The following is a 25,000-nucleotide window of genomic DNA, read 5'->3' on the forward strand; positions in this document are numbered from 1 at the left end:
TTCTTATGTTCTTATGACAGAAGGTAAGGGGCAGGTGGCGGAGGCAAATAATGAAAACGCAGATAAGAATGTCCTGAGCCGAGATGTGAGTAGGCCAGAGTGGGGCACCTTGAACATAGGACCACATTGAACCAATTGATTTTCAAGAATTAGTTTTCTTCCTGCCAGATGTCTCCCGTGTAAGGATCCTTTCTTACACGGTCGACATTCACTCACCAATAAGATGCCAGCCATTACTGACGGAACACATGTGGCAAAACTTTCTGTAAAAATTGAACTTCAAAGTATTTTTTTTTCAGAGATGAGCACCAGTCGTGTTTGTAATCTTAATATAACATACAATTCTAGTCAGACTACTGAAATCGATAAAATAATAGAGAAAGATTATTAAGAAAGCCTCATTAGATTTGAAAAGACCTGTATTGTACCAGGATTTGAAGCTGATTGTTTTCTAATGGCAAGAAATGGGGCACTTTGGACCAACAAAAAACTCAACACTTCAGACTCGCTCACACACACACACACACACACACACACACACACACACACACACACACACACTCTCTCTCTCTCTCTCTCTCTCTCTCTCTCTCTCTCTCATAGTACCTGAAGAGTCCTGAACATCGCCTGGACTTCTGGATTTTGGTTAAGCTTGAACCAGTCCCAACCCAGGCCAAACCCAGGCTCAATGCCCCACGTGGCCCCGGGGACGCTGAGGAGCTGCTTGAGGGTGTCGATGGGCGGCGGCGTGGTGGGGACCGAGAGGTGGGCGATGAGGGAGGAGCGGTAGGAAGCAGTCAGCAGTAGACAGAACAGCCACCACCACCCCACCAACATCTGCGGAGATTCGTGCGCTGTTGTTATTGTTGTTGTTGATGATGATGATGATGATAACTGAACTAACTGAACGTGTATTAAGTTGTAGATAATGTAAACAGATCGAGAATATTAGGCAGAAAAAAAATAAATAAATAAGGCAATGCTTTCAAAATGACCAACACGTGAAAAACAAGAGGTATGAACACAATCACAAAAAAAAAAAAAAAAAAAAAAAAAAAAAAAAAATATATATATATATATATATATATATATATATATATATATATATATATATATATATATATATATATATATATATATATATATATATATATATATATATATATATATATAACAAGGAAGATAATAAACAATACACAACGCTACTTCACCTGTCCTGTGGTGTTAGAGGGTGTCTTGACGGGAGGGTCCTCCAGTAGCATCCCCCAGGTGTGCAGGAGGGAGGTGCTGAGCGAAGGCGCGTGTCCCCCTGAGAAGCTTGCCCACGTCTTCTGCAGCGCCCACAGTGCGCCGCCAGCTAGCATGGTGCTGAACAATACAGCTGTCCACACGATGTCTGAGGGAGGGGAGTGTGAGGGGACAGGAGAGCAATGTGTTTGGTATAGGTTTAGAGATTCAACTAGATAGATAAGTAGATTGAATGAGAGAGAGAGAGAGAGAGAGAGAGAGAGAGAGAGAGAGAGAGAGAGAGAGAGAGAGAGAGAGAGAGAGAGAGAGAGAGAGAGAGAGAGAGAAAGGGGGATATGGATAGAGAGACACTCAAACAGATGTACAGACAGATACGTGGACAGGTTAAAAGAAAGACAGGCAGAAAGAGAGGGAATCATCTGGGATGCACTCGAAAAGTGCATATATATATATATATATATATATATATATATATATATATATATATATATATATATATATATATATATATATATATATATATATATATATATATATATATATATATATATATATATATATATATATATATATATATATATATATATATATATATATATATATATATATATATATATATATATATATATATACTCGTATATATATATATATATATATATATATATATATATATATATCGCACACATACACGAAAAGAAAGATAAATATAATTTTTCAAGCCGTCACAAAATGCATGGCTGAAACAACAGTACACTTTTATTTGAGATCGCACAAAAAGAAAATATAAAGAGAAAGTTACGAAAAAGATGGAAACTGAAGAAAGAAAAAATAATGGATAACGAAAGGAAAAGGGTGAAAGTTAACGAAGAAAAAGAAGGAACAGATAAAATAAACATAAGGACTCGCTTCCCCCTCCCCCCCACACACGCACACAAGGGAAAACAGATAAACAACGGGCTATACCTTTCATATAATAAAAGAAGTCATGGTCGAGATGTGAAATAGGGAAGCATTAATATTTTTAACCATCTAAAACTCAGGCGAACATCATTAATTAGAATTATTGCAGCGTGCCCGTTTTCGCATGTGACACATTAAAGGGAAGCATTTAAAGTACCCTTTCCAGCATTGATCTAGTGCACACGACAGTGCCAAGCCATATTTCTCTATTTCCTGCATGTATAAGGCATTGCAGATAGGCCAACATTCGCAGAGAAGCATCTAGAAGCATCTGAAATTTTTTAGTACCTTTCCCGCCACCAAACAGGAGGAATACTCCTCCCGCCGCTGAAGGGTGCCAGATCGACGAGAGTGCTTGTTTCCGCGCACGTTGTAGTGTGTTCTTTTTTTGGCTGCAACAGTTCCTGTGACAGTGATCAATATGGCAGAAAAAAAAAAAACAACGAAAAAAGGCTTACCTACTATGAAATGATAAAGAAAATGTGGAAAAGTAGGGATGAAGCGGATGAAAAGCGACGCAAGGAGAAACACATCGAGCCAGTCTCCACCCTGGCCGTTCCGCTACTTCCCCTCACCCCGCCTCCTTGCGCTCCACAACCTGTTGCTGCCTCCGCCACGACACCAAGCTTTCTCCCAGGTCCGAACACGAGTTCATCCCATCAAGCATGACAGGTAGGAGTACTACTGCTAGTAAGAGGAAGATCGAATGGAGTGCCGAATTCTGCGCCACATACAACGAAGAGGAAGAGGGGCCGTAGTTCATGTTAATGGATGTCCAGATGTTCATGCAGTGGGCGCGGGAAATGGCACGCTGTCGCTGTGGTAACAAACTGACAATGAGGTAAGGCGTCAGGAAAGTATGGCTGACATCTGCATCAACATATGGGCGGTGTGATAAGGAGAAGCCATTGATATCACCTCGCGGCGGCACCAAGTACGGCAGCTACGACGTACACGTGACGCTAGCCGCTCTCCGAGGAGGAAGTGGTTACGGGGAGGTGAAGACACTTTGCTCGTACCTGAACACGCACCCTATGGCTTAGGAAACATTTTATGACATTGCTAAGAAAAAGGAAACGAAATCAATAGAAAATCTACAGTATGTGATGGAAAAGACTTGCAAAGTGGAGGAAAAGAAATAAGTAGAAGGCGAGACTTACGGCACCGGATAGCGCCGCTGCCGAAGTCAGTGGTTTAGGTTTGGTTAGCTCTGCCAACGAGGAATGAGAAAGCGCTCATTGTTAGATAATCAAAACCTCATTCCGATGATCCGGTAGTGTGATGGTACCGCAGTAGTGAGGCAATTTGCCAGTAAAAGCACAAGAAAAAAGAAGACATGAAAGTGGTGGTGCCAGATGGCGTGACCCAATAATGAGTAGATGGCGACATTTCACAGTAAATATTGAAATTACTTGTTATGTACTTTTGCTGTTGCCTTGGACATATCAAAAGCTTTTGATAGAGTCTGGCACAAAGCTTTGATTTCCAAACTACCCTCCTACGGCTTCTATCCTTCTCTCTGTAACTCCATCTCAAGTTTTCTTTCTGACCGTTCAATTGCTGCTGTGGTAGACGGTCACTGTTCTTCTAAATATATTAACAGTGGTGTTCCTCAGGGTTCTGTCCTGTCACCCACTCTCTTCTTATTATTCATTAATGATCTAAACCTAACTTCTTGTCCTATCCACTCCTACGCTGATGATACCACCCTGCACTTTTCCACGTCTTTTCATAGACGTCCAACCCTTCAAAAAATTATCGGTAGTGGTTGGTGACTGTTGCCTATGAAAATAACAGCAATTCTGCAAATATTAACGGTGTCACACGAAAGTGAAAACTTCAAATGGCCGTATCTCAAAAACAGTGTTTTCGTCTTTAAAATATCGTAGAAAAATTTGGCGCGAACTCGATGGGGAAAGTGACAAAATCAGGCCTGTATCGTGTCATGCATAGCGATATTTCATGACGCATAAGGAATATGAAAAAAAGAAACATTGTCATCGATTTGTGCATTGCTACAGTATTTTTTTTCCGCTTTATCACATGTCTCAGAGATGAGAACGTTATTATGTATCAATGAATCGTATGTACTTGATATCTGCAATGAAAATTCATATGAAATGTGAAAATTTGAAGCTGATCATCCAAATATTATTTTTCTCGATTTTTATTTCTGTCAAAGATATACTTTCCTCTTGAGAGTAAAAAAAAAAAAAAAGGAAAAGAATATCAACATCTTATTAATGTCAAGAAATTAAGCTTCCCAAAGAGAAGTGTGAGTATTGAATAAAAGCTGATATGGCGAAGGGACTAGACGAACTTGAGTGACTGAATATACATGACCAGAGTACACATGCCCGAGTACACGGTAAACAACACACACGCGCGTAAATTTACCAGAGAAGGGGCGGACGAGCGCGAGGTGCTGAGGCAGGGGGCGGGGCTTGCGGGTGATCATAACAAAGGGTTCGTTGGTGTAGATTCGAGTGAAGTCGATCACTTGCTTCCTGGCGAACGACCAGAAGAGCATCATGGACACGTCCGCCTCCTCGGCCTCCAGCGTGCCCACCATGCCCGTCCACACGCCGTCCACCTTCGTGCCCCACTGCTCGTCCTTCGGGGGGCGCACCACGTACCTGGCAGAGAGAGCGAATCATAATTCTCTGAATATAGTAAACCCACATCCTCTGTTTTTTGTCCATATGTCTGTCTGTCTGTTTTTATATTGTGTTAGATTTTCTTTTCTATCCTTCTTTTCTTTACTCGAGAAGTTTTCCCTCCGCATATTTTTCTTTTATTTTTTTTCTACCTACTACTCTGACACTTTCCATTCTATTCTCTCTTTATTCACGCCATTCTTTTCATTCCTTTTTATTTTTTATTATTTATCATCCTACCCACTGTAAATTTATGCATTTATATTCCTCATACACTACTAAAGTCACTGTCATCATAATCATCATAATCATCCTCTATAATTCCACTCCACGACACAGACACTCCTGCTTTTCCCCATTCATTTCAGTCTGCCGCTCTTCTTTTCCAAGCCAAGTTACTTACGTGAAGTTAAGGATCTCGGCCACCGTGTCCAGCATTCTGACGTCAAGGGAGTCCATGGGGGTGACGGGGGCGCCGGGAGCAGGATCATGTCTCTCGAACTCCATGAAGGGAAACAACGTCTTGGCCACCACTCGCACGCTGTGGCCAGACATGTCCTCGAACCCGCCTGGAGTGGAGGGGAAGGAGGAGGAGGAGGAGGAGGAACAGGTGGTGGTAGTGGTGGTTGAGGTGGTAGTGGTGGAGAAACAATGAATGAGTGCTTTTAAGGTATAAGTAATTTCTTCCTTAGCAAGTAGAACATCTCAGTTTACACGCTTGGTTCTTTATTTTTTTACTGAATGACCGAGGAGTCTCTCTCTCTCTCTCTCTCTCTCTCTCTCTCTCTCTCTCTCTCTCTCTCTCTCTCTCTCTCTCTCTCTCTCTACAAATATTATGCACTTTGTAACTGCACCTCTAAAGACCAATAAATACACCACTGCCAGTATCGGTAACACACCTGGGAAGAGCTGCAGGTGACTGGGGAGGGCCTGCTCTGCCTGCCACATGGGGCTCACCCTCACGCCGGGCACACCGCCAGGATAGCAGTACATGCAGCGGGACAGGAGCATCACACACCGGCCTGTAGGATGCCACAGGATGGAGTAAGAGATTAGCAACTTGGAGGTGGTGAAAGAAAGCAAAACAGCGATAGAGTTAAGAAAATTCACCTGATTAACCAGAAATAGACAGACAGCCAATAAAGATGAGTATAGAATGTTGCGTGACTCTTTGTCCTGCATTGAGGAATCATGAAGGACGGTGATTATGACGTAGAATAACAAACAATGAATAACGTGTTTGTTTTGTGCTAACGAGGCTACGAATATCTGCGATTCGTGAAATTGGGATTAACAGACGCGCGCGCGCGCGTACACACACATACACACACACACACACACACACACACACACACACACACACACACATTCTCTCTCTCTCTCTCTCTGTCTTTGTGCGTGACTAAACACATTAATGCGTGTGTGTGATTCACCTACGGTCGTCTGCTGGTCACCTAGCCAGCCGTTCCCTTACGGAAAGAGTTCAGAGCTCATAGTAACCGATCTTTGGGTAGGACTGAGACCACTAACACGCCACACAGCTGTCGCGGGACAGCGAGATCACAACCCCTCGGGTAACATCCCGTACCTACTTGCTGCTAGGTGAACAGGGGCTACACATTAAGAGGCTCACCCATTTACCTCGCCGCGCCCGGGATTGGAACCCGGGCCTTCTTGGTTGTGAGCCGAGCGTGCTAACCACTACACTACGCGGTGTGTGTGTGTGTGTGTGTGTGTGTGTGTGTGTGTGTGTGTGTGTGTGTGTGTGTGTGTGTGTGTGTGTGTGTGTGTGTGTGTGTGTGTGTGTGTGTTTGTGTGTGCGCAACGTATTTATTCATGCATGTGAAACTGCCAGCGGTCTTAGTATACCTTCCCTGCCGCATTTGGTGGTGGACGGAGCCAAGAAGAGGGCGTGGGCCGTGTTCCTGAGGGCGTGGCTGGCCAGGACGGGCTCGGCGGCCTGATGGGATCCGAGGGCCACTACGCGTGTTGCCGGCCATAGGTACAGATGTAGGAACGACCTGCCGGGATATATATATATATATATATATATATATATATATATATATATATATATATATATATATATATATATATATATATATATATATATATATATATATATATATAATGCGCCGCCCAGTCTCACTAAAGAAATGAAGATATAAAGGAGGAGGTCCCAGTCCCCTCGCTTCGTCAGTTTTGATCACCTCTAACGACGTGCAGGGAGGGCAGCGCAATATTCTCCCAACCTGGGAAGGCTGTGTTCCTTACGTACTGCACGGGAGACCGGGGAGAGTAATTGTTATGGTAATAATGACAGTAATAGTAATGATCAAAATGATGATGATTGGTCTAGTTATATAAATGCATACGTGCAGCGCTTTGAGATTGTCTTCTTTTTTTGTTTTGTTGTTTTCTGTCTCCGGAATGGAGGCAACGCGGTGAGGTGGCGGAGCTTTAATGGGTCTTGATAAGCATTCTTATGTAAAGTTACTACCGTGCTTGCATACACTTTCAATTATTCCGCGCCTGCGTGCATCCACCAGAAACGCGCCCTGCTATGACCTAGAACAAGACCATAAGGAGCCTTCGAGGTTTGTCCTTCGTGGCGCCGTCACCGGTAAATACAAAACTAGAAAAAGAACTTGAGATTTTCACTTCGCCAACCAACTGGCTACACTGCAAGATAATAATGATATAACAACAACAACAAAAACAAAAACAACAACAACAACAACAACTACTACTACTACTACTACTACTACTACTACTACTACTACTACTACTACTACTACTACTACTACTACTACTACTACTACTACTACTACTACTACTACTAGTAGTAGTAGTAGTAGTAGTAGTAGTAGTAGGAGTAACATTAGTAATAGTGCGGATAATCATAATAAAGATAATAAAATACCATTATTAGTAATAATAATAGAGAAATACTATAACGATAACAGCAATAATCACTTACATTAACTGGTCAATCTTGGACACGGAAGTGGAGGAGTAGGCGACATTTGCCGAGAGAGACGAAGTGTTGAACGATGAGCTGGATGAGGAAAACGAGGATGGTGGCGGAGACGACGACGATGATAGCAACGGTGGCGGCGGCGGCGACGAAGGCAACCACGAAGAAGAAGAAGAAGAAGAAGAATAGTCCGTCACATCAAGGATAACAGCTCTGCAATTACGCCCCTGCCCATCCATCACTCTCCTCCAAAGTTGAGGCGAGGCTGCTCTTTCGCCAGTAGCAGCAGAGGAAGCAGCGGTGACGGAGGTGGTGGTGTTGGCAGCGGCGTGGGGAGAAGCGAGTATGCTGGCGTCTAGAACTATCCTCGCTACTTGAAAGGAGTCGAGGGAGCTGGAAAGGGAGGGGTGAGGTGAGCAGCGGAAGAAGGAGGTCTCTAGTTCTGTCTGTCTCTCTCTCTCTCTCTCTCTCTCTCTCTCTCTCTCTCTCTCTCTCTCTCTCTCTCTCTCTCTCTCTCTCTCTCTCTCTCTCTCTCTCTCTCTCTCTCTCTCTCTCTCTCTCTCTCTCTCTCTCTCTCTCTCGTTATCTTTCTCACGTAGACACACACACACACACAGCATACAAGAGAAGACGCAAGGTAGAATGCTTACTCAAACATGAACAACAACTTAATTGTTCTTTTATGGTCACTTTCAACACATAAACATTCTCGTTAGGTGCACGTTTTCCTGCTGATTGCATTGTTGTCCTTTCACGATGAAAATTACATTACCTTATTTTTCGGGAATGCATGAGTTATATCAATTTTATTTCAGCCAAACAACGTGAATAACTGCTCTTGATTTAGTATTATTACATAATCAGAATGGAATGGAGTCTGTAGTCAGGTTGCTAATGCCGAGTGATTAGGGAACTTTTAAAAGAGGATTAGATACATTTATGGATGAGGATGCTAAATAGAAACGAGTTTCATACAGGGAGTGCCACGTGTAGGTCTGACCGCTTCTTGCAGCTTCCTTTATTTTCTTACGTTCTTATGTCGTAGCGTCTCACTCTTGACAACGAAATAGGTTTTTGAAAAAGCAACATTAATAATGTATATGACAAGAAAATATACGATTTTTTTTCACAAAAGAATAGTTTCATGTGCCTGAGGGTGAGGATGTAATTCTGTAAATTTGCCTTTAATTTTCCTTGCTGACTCTTAAGCCCGAGTTGCGTAAAAACTTCTTTCACCGAAATGCGTTAAGGAGCATTCCAGGTGCGTCTCACCGCCATGACTCACCTGAGCACGTTGTCCAGACCCAGGGAGTGGCGGTGCCAGGTGGCAGCCACCAGATGACACCCCGCCAGGTGCTGCTCCACCACATGCCCCACGGTGCTGCCCAGGGGGTGTCTAGCTGGGCGCAACATGGCGGGGGCCTTCGTGAGGACTTGAGGCACTGCCACTACCACCATCATCATCACCGCCATCATCATCATTTAGGCCACTTTGATGATGAAAGTTAATGTTGGTCTTCTTTACAAAAGGAAAAAAAAAAAAAGAAAAAAGAAACAAAATAAAGGAAATACCATTATAACATTCATGAAAAAAAAGAAAAAAGAAACGAGAGTCTGCATTATTTTGGCTTTCCTGATGAGAGAGAATGGTTATGCAGAAAAAATGACTTGGAGTTTGTTCAGAGTTATCAAAATGAGTTTCCCAGGAAGTATAGAACACCACACTGTAATGTGATTTCAGTCTATCATTCGCAGTGCGTGATTAGGAGAATATTTCACGTTTTCATCAGATTAATCAGTTTATTTTACAATCAAAACATTTAAAGTCTGCAGCAGCTCAACAAAGTAAGGGAAACAACAATTACGTGGTGTAGTGATGACTCTGGTGTAAAGACTTGTCTGGCGAGCGGATGGAACTCCTGTGTGGACGGAGGCGCCGGGCTGTTGCCTCGTGTTGGCAAGGGAGGAGTGTTCACTACAACTGTGTAGTGCCGCCAAGAACAGGACTCCTTGCTTTGTGGCGTGTGCGTTCCTAAACACTTAAAAGAAATGTCCTTACTAATCAATGAATAAGACAGAGGCATAAAAAAATAAAAAATAGACGCAAGAAAAGTTATACGTAAAAATATGCAGTTGAAGGCGTAAAAAAATGTAAGAGCAATTGTCAAAAAAATAAATAGAGCAGTTTAAAAGGTAAATAAGACAGAGATATTGACACAAATAAATAAAATACTCGTAACTAAAATACACAAGACAAAAACCTATGAACATCAATAAACATGATGCTGTTATACTACCACCATCATTACCTGAGTCAATACTTAATCACGAAAAATAACACTGTCATCTGTACCTCCTCATGCTCCACTGTCATTATCCGTACTGAAAAGTTGCCACCGCCACGCCAGACTTATATAGTAGCCATACCACTCACAGGTTCCCGACAGCTGAGTTGCCTGACGCCACTTTAGATCAAATAGATGTACGTAAAAATATATACATACACAATCAATGAAGAGGAAGACTCAAATGAATAACGTCGTTGTGAAGGAGACGTGTAAAGTGGAAAGAAATATGGTTTACGATAAGAAAAAACGTGGGATGACATTGTGTAGTACATTTTGACACGGAGGATATTGAGCGAAAGACTTGAGAGAGAGAGAGAGAGAGAGAGAGAGAGAGAGAGAGAGAGAGAGAAGAGAGAGAGAGAGAGAGAGAGAGAGAGGACTCCTTGTTCGTTGCAAAGCGTTCCATCACATCATGCAATACATTACAGACGACACAGGGAAGGAACGAAAAATGTGAACCATGGATCACAGCAGAGGGAGGCAGGGGGACGGTGACGATTTCTTTCAAAGCCTGACTGAAGGAAAGTTGCAAAAGAAGGCACGGAAGATGGAGCACTAGATGAACCAATGAGGTAAGAGGCTTCGCTGGGGTGACCTGGTCAGTCAGAAGTGGCGAGGGAAGGGCACGAAGTGGCTAAGGCAGAATGGAAGAATTGAGAAGGGGAGAGGACACGGAATGGCTAAGGCAGTGCGGGAGGAAGATAAAGAAAAAAATACACACGTGAGTGGCAAGAGTTAGTGTGGATAAATGGTAAAATAAAAACAAGTCGCACAGCACAATCCATACTCTTTCCTTGGGTTGGTTAACTTCGAACGCCTCAACACACTGTGATTTTAAACACCCGTGAAGAAAAAGACATCAAGCATTCTCGTTGATGAAGTTATGCTTTAATCGATTCCGTTTCTCACTATTTACTATTTTTTTAACTCGTACCATTATGTAACATTATTCATAGTTCCACTTTTCTCTTTTTTACTGAATTCCGGACACAAACTTAAATGCGCGCACATGTGTGCGTGTGCGTGCGTAAATCAGCCACGTATCCACACAGTCATAGAGATGGAGATGTGCCCCGAGTCTAAAACTTCACCTACACGTGTCATCCACCCGTCACTCTCACACACTTAGGTCTTTCATATGTGCTTTTCTCTCTCTCTCTCTCTCTCTCTCTCTCTCTCTCTCTCTCTTCTTCTCTCTCTCTCTCTCTCTCCTCTCTCGCATTTCTTTTGTGAGTTTCCATTACTCTCCTCCTCTCCTCCCCCCTCCACACCAAGTCACTCACTCCGGCGCTCCTTCAGTACTTCTGTCTCCTCCTTCCTTCGCTTCCAAGCCTCAATCTCAAACGTTTCGGTGTCTTATCTCTAGTACTTCTACCAGATTTTTAGGGATATCACTGGGAATTCTAAGAATGTTTTCATGATTTTCAAAGCTAGTTGAACAAGTATCCTGCACTATCAGTGGTAATAAACACCCATGAGAATCTGACTTGGAAATACCAGGGGTCTGTGACGTCTAGACTTATATCCATCATTCTTGACGGGTTAGCTTGACGGCCGCTAACTGAGTCGTGCTTGGCTACTAATGACAGTGCATGTAGGTCTGTGTGTGGAAGGCAGGAGTCTCGGTGCGGCATGTCGTTTCTTTCAGCATTACAAGGGAAATGTTGCAATATGAAAGATGACGCTTAGACACGTGAGGATAACACAAAAGTTTTTCTAGACAATCATCCATGCACCCCACAATGTACTTCATGCATCTTGTATTGGAGTTGTTCGTAAGGTGGAATTACTGGACGTGGGGCATGAGAATTCCGATCTAGCAGCCGCTCGTGTGTTTTCTTGGCGGCTTCGGCTCATCACGCATGTCCCGACGCGAGGCTGAGGTGAAGGTTGCGGCAACAATATAACGTACTATTTCACGCAATAGTTGATTACCTCGTGGTGGTAAGAAAATTATACACAAGGATGACGAAATTAATAAAAGGGACGTAGGTTTCAAGATTTCTCCAGACAATTTCGATTTGCCTTGGAATTGTCATCTTAAGGACTGGCACCTGCAGTGTGTTATTTATTTATTTATTTATTTATTTATTTTTATTTTTTTTATTTACCGGTTTCGTTGCCCTTGGCGGGAGTCTTTCTTGTGTAGAAAATAATAATATGCCTAGTGAGAGAAGACTGAGGCTTTAAAATGTCCATTGGATAGACAGACAAAGATTAAGAAGGAATCTGATCGAAGTATTTAGTGGCCTAAGAAATATAGCAAGGGAGATGTGGACAAGATTCATGAGTTTAGTAATCAGATAGAACAAAAAATAAGGAGACTAAACTTGATAAATGAAAATGGAGACATAAATAAACTGTCTCTAAAATGTTGTAGATGGCTGAAATACTCAATCGTTAGGTTGTTAGTGCAGCCAATAAAGGACTTAAGATGAAGATTAGACAAACTTATGTATAGGAATGACATGCAAACATAGGTAAGCAAATATTATACAAGGAAAAGGAATAAGTTGGCTCTAAACAGGATTGCATATGAGTGGAATAGATTTAATCATTTGAGTGTTAGTGCAGTCAGTAGGAAGCTTAAAGTGAAGATTAGACCAACATGTGTAGGAAAGACAAGTGGACACTGCTTGGCAAGTATTATACAAACCCTGCCTCGTGTAAGTTTACTGGTAACTGGTCCTTTTTTTTATGCTACTAAGTAATGTACTCGTAAATATATACACCTGGCGCTCTTCTGTTTCAGGATGAACAAAGCCGGCCAAGGAACACAAAATAAAGAATAAACTCACTCATTTTCCGTTTCCCAAGAAGCTGAACAAGGAAAATGTCAGCCAGTTATCATTTACCTCTGTATGTCCTTCGTATGTATAAATGTATATGCATATGTCTATGAATACATACAAGCCTGGCCTTACTTTCCATGACTCATCCTCATCTCCATCTAACTGCCCCTGCATATTGCAACAAGAGGCCAGCCAGGAGGTGAAGATCTTGTGAATCTCAGTCCAGGAAGGCCCTTCAATAACTCACAAAGGTGCGATGAGATTCCTTCTCTTCCCGCGGAGGTGGATAGATAGATAGACAGATAGATAGAGAGAGGGAGAGAATGAGAGAGATAGCAAGGACGGTAAAGAAATGAGCATAGCAAAAAAAGAAAAGGTGTGAGAAAGGATAGATAGATAGATAGATAAATAGATACATAGAAAAACAAATATATAGATAGATAGACAGACAGCCAAATAGATAGATAGATAGACAGATACATACATACATACATGCATACATAAGTACATAGACGGAGAGAGAGAGAGAGAGAGAGAGAGAGAGAGAGAGAGAGAGAGAGAGAGAGAGAGAGAGAGAGAGAGAGAGAGAGAGAGAGAGAGAGAGAGAGAGAGAGAGAGAGAGAGTACCCCAAACGTCACCGATCTGTCTCACACCTCCGGGAATATTAAGATGCTTTGATTTTCTGAGGATGAGTCGATGGCTGATGAATATTTGCTGCGGCTCCCAACCCCTCGAGGAATTCCCCCGCAGCGCCATTAATAACAGTAATGTGCCGTGATTGCCTTAATAATCCCCACACGGTGTTATCTAGCCTTCATTTAGTACCGCATGAATCTTCCTTTCCTTGTACCTATTCGTAACAGGAGTATGTATTGCTGTATTTATTACTGTAACTATTTCTTCTACTGGCAGATAGACATAAAGTCAGATACTCACAAGAATCCAGGCATGCGTTTAAATATTTCTCTCTTTCTCTCTCTCTCTCTCTCTCTCTCTCTCTCTCTCTCTCTCTCTCTCTCTCTCTCTCTTTCATCATGGCATGAGAGAGAGAGAGAGAGAGAGAGAGAGAGAGAGAGAGAGAGAGAGAGAGAGAGAGAGAGAGAGAGAGAGAGAACAAGGACGGTGGGAAAAGGAGTATGCCAAAAAATTGAAGGAGTGTGAAAGAATATGATAGAACGGGAGCCCTACTACTATGTATGTTGTGCATGTACTGTGTACCTTTCAATAAAAGACGCTGTGTTTGCTCTGCCGCCCTGCCTTCCCTGCACGAGTTGAAGGTAATATCCTTACAACGGTGCACGTGCTCAGGTCACCAGTGCACCACAAGCAGCGTTCCCCGAAGACTTGTACGTAAACATAAACAAATCTTTTTTTGTTTCCTCTGATTACATTGAATGGTGAAGAGTGCCATCATCTGTAGCCAAAGATTTTCAAGTTAATCCCTCTACTAATTATTACCGGCATCTATGATTCTGCTGCATGAAAAAGGCTTCCTCCAATCGTCTTCACTCGTCGTATTTTGTTGTACATTTTTTTTTTCATCGTACAGTTAATGTAAATTTGACCAAAATTAGTTGAATTCTATCTATTAATGTACAATAAATGATCTATATATCTATCTATGTATATCTATTGAACTATCTATCTATTTCAGGTCAAAATTATAAAACGTTTTCCTATTTTCATGTAATTCTCTGTCTGCCCTGCTCTCTCTTACCATTCCTTAGTTACTACTGTATTATGTTCTTACTGGCAACCTACTACCTATTCGGTGCATGACGCGTCCAGCTTATGTTTACTCCCAGATATGCTATAAATGACATGTAAATCTTGTTTCTTTAGTCAGCCATGACCTGCTATTCGTGTTGGTGTCACATTCAAGAACTGGTGTGGCGCAGCTAGTGTTTGAAGACGAATCGAATCAGGAGCAAAAAACAATAGGTAAGTAAACATGTTCTCTTATGGAAGCAACCCTCAGACCAGACTGGCGGCAGCACAAAGGCACTGTCACGACCCTGTTCTCTCTGGCAATACATGTCCCCGCCTATCTCTCTCTCTCTCTCTCTCTCTCTCTCTCTCTCTCTCTCTCTCTCTCTCTCTCTCGTTATTTGTTTTCTGACGCTAAGGCTTTTGTGTATGTCAGAAATTTATGAAGTATGCTGAATAAACATTGTAATATGCGGAAAAAATCTTTACCTTCACACACACACACACACACACACACACACACACACACACACACACACACACACACACACACACACACACAGACACACACACGCACACACACACACACTCTTCTGAATAAATAAGGAAAAAGTACGAACAAATAGAAATAGAGGCGGCATCTTATTTTGCATCAAAACCACTCTCAACCCAGTCTTATATTGAACCTCTTATTGTAAACGTAGATGCTCTATTTATATTATTAAAAATAATTACAGGACGAAGTCAGCAATAGCTCTTACGTACTACTGACCTCCAGGCCAGCCAGTCCGAACCACCGCGCTATTTATGAACAAATTAGCGAAATAAGTGACACACGACGCAGTAATCCTTGGTAACTTTAATTTACCAGTGACGAAGTGGGGCAAACCACTCACATCGCACCACGGACACTATCTGTATAATAACTTAAAAGAAAGTTCACTTACTCAATTTGTACAAAACCAGACACGAAAGATGCTTGCTACGAAAGATGAACTAGTAGAAAATCCGAATGTCGGCGAGGAGTTCGGTAATAGCGACTATTGTGCAATTACCTTTGTTATAAACTTCTTGGCTAACGAGTGAAATAAAAGCAAAGCACCTGACTTAGTCATTGGTCAAACAAATACACTGTAGTCACTTACGTACCACCACATATACTATTGTTAGATGGAAAATTTTCACTGAAAAATATTTAAAAGCTGCAGGAATGCGTGCTTCTGAAAAATCATTGTCTCGTTCAAATGATGGAACAAACAAATTGCTGAATGTTTGCGCGTCAAGAGGGATGCCCATAACAGATTAAGATCCTACATGAATAAAGAAGAACGAACTTGATTCACGTAAAAGCAAGGAAGTTAATCGAACACAGCAAAAGGTTCACCGAATTACACGTTGCGAACTTGAGTTAGACGAACCCGAAGGAATTTTGTAGCTTCATCAGGCAGAAGAGACTAATTGCCTCAATTACTGGACCAGTAACTGACGAAAGTGGAGATTTCATCCACGATGAGGACTAAATTAGTAGCATTCTTAACACTTTCTTTGTTTAATTTTTTATAGCAGAAGAACTCAGCGATATCCCTACGGTGCCAGCAGTAAAAATTAATAATAACGATGCCTTAAGTAGAATCAGCATAATGAGAAGGAGAGAGAGAGAGAGAGAGAGAGAGAGAGAGAGAGAGAGAGAGAGAGAGAGAGAGAGAGAGAGAGAGAGAGAGAGAGAGAGAGAGAGACGTGTTAAAATGTATCGATAAACTTAAAGTAAGCAAGTCACCCGGGCCTGACACGATCTCCGCCCCGCATCTTAAAAGGAGCTAAATGTGAATTAGTTAAACCTCTGACTTTATTGTTCAATAGATCCCTGCAGTCCGGTACAATGCCCGATGATTGGAAGCTCGCTGACATAGCTCCGATTTTCAAAAGAGGCATTAAATTTTTTCCTTGCAAATACCGCCCAGTTAGCTTAACCTCAGTCGTATGCAAAATCCTAGAAACACTTATTTATAAGAGATAAACTTTTTAACTGGTTAGAAGAAAACTATCATATAGGGTATCGAAGCGGGAAAGCAAAGTATGTTATTAATGGTGCCCAAATTAAAAGTGTAGATAGCGAAATTGATTTAGGAGTAACAACATCGAACAGTCTAAAACCTAGCCAACAATGTTCAGAAGTCGTAAAGAATACGAACAAAATAATTGGCTTAATCGGCAGATCACTCGAATATAAATTTAAAGATATGATCTTCACTCCGTATAATTCCTTGGAATATTAGGTTCAAGTATGGTGCTCATATCACCAGAAAGACATAGATGAATTACAATGAATTCATCGTAGAGTAGCAAAAATGATACCATACCTAGGAAAGAAATCATACGAAGAGGGACTTACGTAGAATAAATCTATTTTCTTTAAGACAAGGAGGCAACCTAAGACAAGTGTTTAAAATCATCAAAGGTATTGATAACATGGACTGCAGTATTGCACGATAGTCTTCAAATTACACGCGAGGAAACAGTTGCAAAATTGTTGAGAAATCTTTCAACTCCCATGAATCAAAAACTTTTTTTTTTTCCATCGAGTCATCCATCTAGGGAATGGGCTTCCTCGAGACGTGATGGACCGCAACACCGTAGAGATTTTTAAGTGCCGTCTTGATAAATATTTTGCCTCAAATCCGCGGTTAACAACGTTTGTTAAACATTAACTTCCTTGCCTCCAGGAAATGGGGGCAGTTCATTTCATCTATTTTCATTCTTTCCTATAAAATTTCCTTCTGGGTTTTAATTTTCCAGCCCTGCAAGGTATTTATTTCTGATCTATTTCCTGTACGGCTTATGCTGGAGGGAGTTGTGGGTGGGGAAAAGCCTTTTGCTTTGCTGCCCTTTTCTTCTACTATCACCTTCTTAGTAGTCCTTGGTCAGGTCACATCGTGAGGACCGTAAGGTCTGTTGTGACCTGTATATCTATATAACTAACACACACACACACACACACACACATTTTGGACTAAAATTAAATGGAGTTACATGTGTTTGACGACACTAAGAAGTAGTAGTAGTAGTAGTAGTAGTAGTAGTAGTAGTACTAGTAGTAGTAGTAGTAGTAGAAGGAGGAGGAGGAGGAGGAGAAGCAGAAATAAGAAGAGGTGAATGATAAAAAAATAACGATAAATATCCTTTTTTCTTTTTATAAGGACCTTGGAAGAAAGAGAGGAGGAAGACTGAGGAGGGACTAGAAGTATGAGGCAAGACTAAATGACACGACTTGATGTCCGAAAACATTTTATTGCAAATCCCGGTCGTGAGCCGCGCCTACACTGTCAACACCATCCTGCACCAGGAGTGGCGGCGGCGACGGCGGCTCTCCTCCCTGCTGCCTACCATTGCTCCTGTCGCTGCTAAGGGCGTGAGAGAATTGTGGCTTCTTTTTCTGTCTGAGTGAGCGAGCTTCAGCGGCGCCAAAGCTATGATGTTTCCAAATACGTAAGAAGAAGAAAATAAATAAATGAAAAAAATATAAAAAAATAAGATAAATAAACGCTACCTTTTTTTTTTTTAACTATATATAAAAAGTTCAGTTAGGACAAAAAAAAAATAAAGCCATCAAAACAATACATGTCATATGAAAGTTTCAACTGAGTGATGAAAATAAAATATGTCAAAATGATTTAGAAATACAAAGTGAGAGCACAATACACTAACTACTCAATTAAAAAAAAAAAAAGAAAAATAGATAAAAGTGTTTTTTATAACGCAGATGACAAGACAATGTGAAGAAAAATGAGACGTGATGAAAGTGTTTAAATGTTTGACGAAAGTTTAAGGTTACATAAGAAAAAAAAGCTTTAGCTGTCCCGTAAGTATAATAGGAATGCCTTGAATAGCAAAGATACAACACACTATGAATGAACAAGCGTGAACCAACCATTGTTAATACGGACGACATCCTGGCATTGCGTGGCGCGTTAAGTAAAATTCTTGGTAACACTGCGACGCCTAAATGCAGGGGTTAAAAAGCCTGAGTTACAAAATGATAAACCTCCTCAAACACTGAAGAAAAAAAAAAAAAAAAAAAAAGGGAAAGAATAATCAATACTTACATTATATTAACTTACGATCGTCTTTTGTTACCGAAAAAAAATAAAATAAATAAATGCACAGTTGCCTTATAAAGTATAATAAATAATGCATTTCATGTCACTGGCTCAGTTCTTTTTTAGAACAGCCATTGGATAAAAAGGAGCGGGATTCTATGGAATTTCTAACAGTTCCAGATAAGAAGGACACTGAGAAGGACGAATGATAAAAAAAAAAAAAAAAAAATGCAAACACAGAAGTACAAGCGTGCGTGACCACTGCAGTGATCGACCCCGCCAGGCGACCCGCAAGAGAAGGCAAAAACAAATAATCTCCTACTGAAAACATGTACTTTATCCGCGCTACTTCTATATTTTCTCCCTCTGATCCCGCTACTTTCTGGTTTCTTTTATTTAATTGCTGTAATCTGAAATTAACTTCCATATTCGTCCTTCTCTCTCTTCCTTTCTGGCATCTCTTCTTTTATCCCCCCCCAGTCTTAAATAATCTTTTAGTCCCTTGCATATTCATCCTTCTTCTCCTCCTTAGCATCTCTTCTATCTTTACAATCTTATGCATTATTTCCATCCCATTTATATTCCTCATCGTATCTCCTCTGGATGGAAAGGTTGGTGGGGAGAAGACTTACTTTAATATATCTTGTTCTCTCACTCGTAGTAATAGTATATAATCTCAGGAGTTATCTCTGTTATAAACCTCACCTGATATCTGATATTTTTATGTGTTCTTATTCTCTATCCTCTTACTCCTCCTACTGCTTTTTCTTTTATTCTTCCTCTTTTCCTGTATTCTTATTTTTTCCGTTTTTATATTCATCATTTTTCTCGTCCTCGTCGTCGCCGCCTCCCACACCGGGTCGCTCTTCACGCTTCTTGCTTCACGTCTTTGGTAGAGAGTCGCTAACCTACACACAGCTGACTACGGTACGTATACACCTGGCCAGCTGCCTAAACCTGACCGACACCTATTACTACACCTCACTGGGCGACACTACCCCGGCCAACAGCAGTAGCACTAGGAGTAATAGTAATAATAATAAAGAATAACAATGATGATGAATTCAATGCATCGAAATACTAAAGTCTTTCTCTTGTAATGAAAAAAAAAAGAGTAAAGAAAAAATGCATTACTTTTTTATGAATATCCGGTATTTTGTAAGTATAAGTTAAAGAGGAGAAAGAAAACAAAGTTGCCTAAAAATTGATATAGCAGAAGAAGCGATGATCATAATGCAATAAATTAAAACAGAATCATTCTTGCTAAATGCACAATATATTAAAAAGACCAAAAAAATACATATAATAATAAAAATAATAATAATGACAACCAGAATCAACAAAATCAAGGAATCATTACAACCAAAGAAGATAATACGTAATGACCTTCCATAATAATCCTTCTCCCGTTTTTTTTCCTTTCACTTCCCATTTTCTATGACAACCTTAGTACCACAACAAATGCTTGCGAAAATTTCTACAAACAAAATCTAACCGGAGTTTTTTTTTTCTGCAAATCCTCGAGGCTCTAAAAGAAAATGCTACAGATTAAATGCTTCCTTCCACATCTTAAATTATTAGACAATAAAAAAAATCGAGACAATGTAAATAATAATAATAATAATAACGATAATGATGAGAAAGCGCTTCAACTAAAAAAAAAAAAAAAAATGCAATAGCTAAGAGTTTTTAAGCGTAAGTGGTAAATTTACAGCCATCGTGTGTGTGTGTGTGTGTGTGTGTGTGTGTGTGTGTGTGTGTGTGTGTGTGTTCCTGGTGTACACCTAAGAGTTACAATGGTACAAAAAGTGAGAGGAATGGATCTCTATGTACAGCCCATGAAGGGAAAGGCGACGCGTGTATGTAGAAAATGTGTGAGAAAAGCTACATACTGTATGTTCAGATTAGGACGGAACGAGACGGAGGAAAGAGAGGAACTGCGGAACGGGGAGAGGGGAATGGATGTCCTCTCTCTCTCTCTCTCTCTCTCTCTCTCTCTCTCTCTCTCTCTCTCTCTCTCTCTCTCTCTCTCTCTCTCTCTCTCGCTCGCCCCGCTACATCTCCCCGGTGTCCGTATCACTGGCGATCGTGTGCACGGGAAGGTACAGACTCAAACTCCGCAGGTTCCTCAATAGCTGTACACTCTTCAAAGGCTCAAACTCCTTGCCGAAGTCCTTATATCTCCACGAGCCTTCCTCTCCCTCTCCTCCTGTCTCTCCGTCACTCCTTCCGCTAGTCTTGTCCTTTTCTCCTTCCTCCTCCTTCTCCTGGTCTTCATCCTCCTCTGAGTTGCCCGTCTCTGCCACGGCGCCGAGTCTCCGCCAGCGGGTCGCGCCCCCCGCCGGACGCCCCTTCAAACCCGCTTCGTCATCCTCGTCTTCGCTGCTTGTAAGGCTTGGAGAGAAGCTGCTGAAGCCCAGACTCACCGGCGACGCTGCAGGGGAGAGAGCAAAAGAGCAGGTCCGTTAGGGATGAAAGACATGGATTGACTGGCTTCAGTCGCCGCAACAATGGAACAAAAGACAAGGGATGCAGAAGAGAGAGGCTATGTGATTTACGGCGCCGCAACAACGACTGGTGTCATGTCGGTGAGAATGCAGAGGTGTGTTTCATTACTGGAGGTTGCAAGTTGTGATAAAAGAGGGAGAGAGAAGGAAAATGATCAACACCCGACTTTCTGCTTGGTGTCTGCCGCTGCATCAAGTCACGGTAAGGAGAAATACAAATAAAGTCTAAAATTTTCTGACGAGTTTCATCGTAAAAAAAAAAAAAAAAAAAAAAAAAAATGTAATAGAAGATTAGTAATGACAGCAGGAAAGAGATATTTAACTTTGCGGTATTTAGGATTTTTTTACGCTCTTATTTGTTGAAGAAGAAAAATATTGGTGGTCATGTCGGATGTTCAGTTTTCCATTCCCCTCTCCCTCTCTCTGTTTCCTATATACTCGTAAGTCCTGAAAATGAGTATCAAGGGATGAACATGTCAAGGGTTCGCACCGTAAACCATCTCTATCAAGGCAGGCCAGGCACGGTGTGGGTAGAAAATGGATGGAGGGATCAATTCATGCCATAATGCAGAAAGCCTCCCGCGTCACGGCATGCCACGGGAGCAGCGCCGGGAAGGGGCAAGCCACACGCGATGGGTCTCACAGGACGCGGCGTGCCTCACAGGTAACGCTGACGGACAACTTTATTTCTTTATGCCAAACTTGGTATTAATATTGGCTAGCATTCAAGTTTCTTTGGGAGGACAATTTATTCTACAATACAATATTACTGCATACTTCAAAACTTTATATATCATTTATATTGTGCAAAAACTTTAAAAGAAAAAAAAAAACTTTATATCGTTGTGAAAAAGTTCCAGTATGCAAAAATAAAAAAAAAAACTTTATACATTTGTGCAAAAAATAATTAGGGAGGAAAACTTTATATTGTCCTGCTGCAAAACTTTCTGGAAATTCTTATACGTAGTACATAACAATAATGAGTATAAATTCTAAAGGTAGAAATATCTATGATTGTGCCATTGACTTAGGTAAAGGTTCCTGTTAGAAGATGACGCAGCAGCCTCGGTTACGGGGTTACTTTAACAAGGAAGCCAACTATAAATTTTTCAGCACAAAGAAAATGTTTTCAAGTATAACCAAGTCAAATCTCTTGCGTCAAAAACAACTTCGATTAGAAACTAGTCTTGCACAATGAAACATATGTTACAAAAAAATAAGGAAAACTACATATTGTATTAACTAAACAATTTAAATTTACAAAGTTAGAATGAATGAGAAGAGGACTATGTGATTTACATTAATTATCTCGTGAATGGGAACCTGTAATTTCCGCTGTGATTACACTACGTAATTTCTCCTCTCTCTATTTTTTCCTGCCCTGACTGAAATGTACAGCAGTAATATATTGGTATAAGATGATTACATTCTTTTCAGTACTCATTTCATCTCATTTCAGCAAAACTATCATGATTATACTAATTACTCCTGTTACTGCTATAAAATATATTAGTTTTCCAAGGAGAAAAGCTTAGTATATGCCTTGTCTTGCGATACTATGCTGAAGCCTCTTTGCTCTCTTTCAGTGTGGTTCCTGTTAATTTCTATGCCACATCCACTTCATCACTTCAGTCACAGCAGGATGTTGCTTTCTTAAAACTTTCCTGAACTTCTTCATTTAGGATTTTTTTTTTTTATCTAGTCGTTTCCTTATTGGTTCATCTCCACCCTTAAGTCTAAAACATGCAAATTATTTAATGATTGCAACAGTTTCAGTCAGTGTCATTTAGTGTTCGCTTTGTCTGTTTGTCATTAACTGTTTGCTTCCCGATTGGTTTTTATGATGTAAATTATGTACAGCTTCATACTGCTCAGTCATTTACTTTATTACTTATTTACTTACTTATCTATTTACTTGCTTATTTACTTACTTATCTACTTACTTATTTACTTACTTGCTTATTTATTTACTTACTTACTTACTACTACTTCTACTACTACCACTACTACTACTGCTACTACTACTACTACTAATAATAATGTATCCCTATTCCCTATTATGCACGGGCACTAATACCACCATCACCATCACCACCACCACCACCACCGCCACCACCGCTGCCACCACAGATGTAAGTAGCAGCGCGTCAGAAGCAGCAGCAACAATATACAAGGAAGACAGGGAAGGCGAGCAGGGTTAGGGCGGAAAGCAAATAAATGCAGGTTAAGTTTCTTCCTCTGGCATCTTTAAAAAAGATAATATCATATACACACGCACACACACAAAGAGAACACTGCCTAAGTTTTTTTTTTTTTAGATATATTATCCAGTCCAAAGCAACGCGTACAAATCAGGAAAATTTGAATGAGAGAAAGTACTTGGCTCGACAAACACTGCTGTGTGTTATCGCAGCGTTGTGAGGACTGGTGGCAAATGCTAAAACAAAACATATTAGTCAACACTGCACGCCATGTGTCACAATAATACCACGCTCACGATCAAGACGCTCAAGCTTCGTAGGTTAGTAAACACCTGTGATTATGAAAATTGTTAGTCAGCATTGTCCAATGTAATGTTTATAAACAATCCGATTTGTTTATTAGTGTTAGAAGCGAATAACTGAATCTCAAAAACTGGTCACTTGACAATGTTATAAATGCAAATTGTTATTGTCTCATACACAAAAGTAAGCCGTTATTGTCTTCAAGGAAGGATTAGTACAAAACCGTCTCATCGGGACACGAGGCACAAATCCCCCATCAAGGCAGACTCACGACAACGTCACGTCACTGTCACATCAAAATAAACACCTTCATGATTATCTTTTTTCACTAACCCCCAGCTCGTATTCACACACAGTGCTATTAAAAATGTACAGATTTTGTGGGAGAGATATAAAAAGAATTTCAAGGCTCATCTGGTTTTGAATGTCGGCATTTGGCTACCACTGCCATATCTGACAATCTATTTTCAGATTTATATTTATATCTTGAATAAAGAATATATATATATATATATATATATATATATATATATATATATATATATATATATATATATATATATATATATATATATATATATATATATATATATATATATATATATATATATATATATATATATATATATATATATATATATATATATATATATATATATATATATATATATATATATATATAGATATATATAGAACAATAATTAGTTGACTTGTAATAATAGTAACTATTTCAGATATGAAAACAAATCCATCTTAGTTTCTCATTTAGTGTAGCTTTTCTCCCGTGCCACTTCACAGTACTGTACATCAAGCAAATAATCACCACACCTGCTGCTTGACGCGTCGCAGTTCATGTTCACAACCAAACTCCATATATCATCAAAATTGATTAAACAGGTTTTGGGTGCTGTTCACCATTCACAGGCAGCGACTGAATGCCTACCGACTCTGGGCATCATTCACAGCACCGCACAGTAACCTATCGGCAAACAGTTTGAGTCAGCACAGTCTCGTCACGTCAGAATCCCAACACGCTGTGACGGATGGAGACAAGTTTCATGTTGGGTACATAATGGGGACGAACCATTCGAACCTTTTGATCACACGCCAGATATTTTGACGCAATGGTGACGATTCGTGAAGATATATAGAGTGAGTCTGCCTTTGGTCTGCACAGCGATTGCTCACGCCTTGACGGGCAA

General features: G+C 40.6%; 2 protein-coding genes across 5 annotated transcripts in view; both read right to left on the reverse strand.

Annotated features, from left to right (window-relative positions):
- The window catches only part of LOC135113665 (probable glutamate receptor), a 13,612-nt gene extending 3,385 nt beyond the window's left edge, over nt 1-10,227 (reverse strand). Inside the window, exons 1-10 of one of the 4 annotated variants that reach the window (XM_064029122.1) lie at nt 10,196-10,227; nt 9,708-9,881; nt 9,128-9,361; nt 7,846-8,235; nt 6,735-6,886; nt 5,765-5,887; nt 5,269-5,434; nt 4,606-4,844; nt 1,212-1,396; nt 607-837 (exon numbers count right to left, since the gene is read on the reverse strand). In XM_064029122.1, coding sequence (XP_063885192.1) covers nt 607-837; nt 1,212-1,396; nt 4,606-4,844; nt 5,269-5,434; nt 5,765-5,887; nt 6,735-6,886; nt 7,846-8,235; nt 9,128-9,324 — 1,683 coding nt within the window. In that variant the 5' untranslated portion in view covers nt 9,325-9,361; nt 9,708-9,881; nt 10,196-10,227. Of the gene's footprint in view, nt 1-606; nt 838-1,211; nt 1,397-4,605; nt 4,845-5,268; nt 5,435-5,764; nt 5,888-6,734; nt 6,887-7,845; nt 8,236-9,127; nt 9,362-9,707; nt 9,882-10,151 lie in introns of those variants that run through there. The other 3 variants (XM_064029132.1, XM_064029112.1, XM_064029140.1) reach the window with 3 other exon arrangements.
- A 7,735-nt stretch (nt 10,228-17,962) lies between these two features.
- Nucleotides 17,963-25,000, reverse strand: part of LOC135113695 (uncharacterized) — a 134,492-nt gene continuing 127,454 nt past the window's right edge. Inside the window, 1 exon segment of the mRNA XM_064029195.1 lies at nt 17,963-21,221. Within this exon segment, the coding sequence (XP_063885265.1) occupies nt 20,842-21,221 (380 nt within the window). The 3' untranslated portion in view covers nt 17,963-20,841.

Source organism: Scylla paramamosain, chromosome 2, assembly GCF_035594125.1.
Source record: "Scylla paramamosain isolate STU-SP2022 chromosome 2, ASM3559412v1, whole genome shotgun sequence".
Taxonomy (NCBI): domain Eukaryota; kingdom Metazoa; phylum Arthropoda; class Malacostraca; order Decapoda; family Portunidae; genus Scylla; species Scylla paramamosain.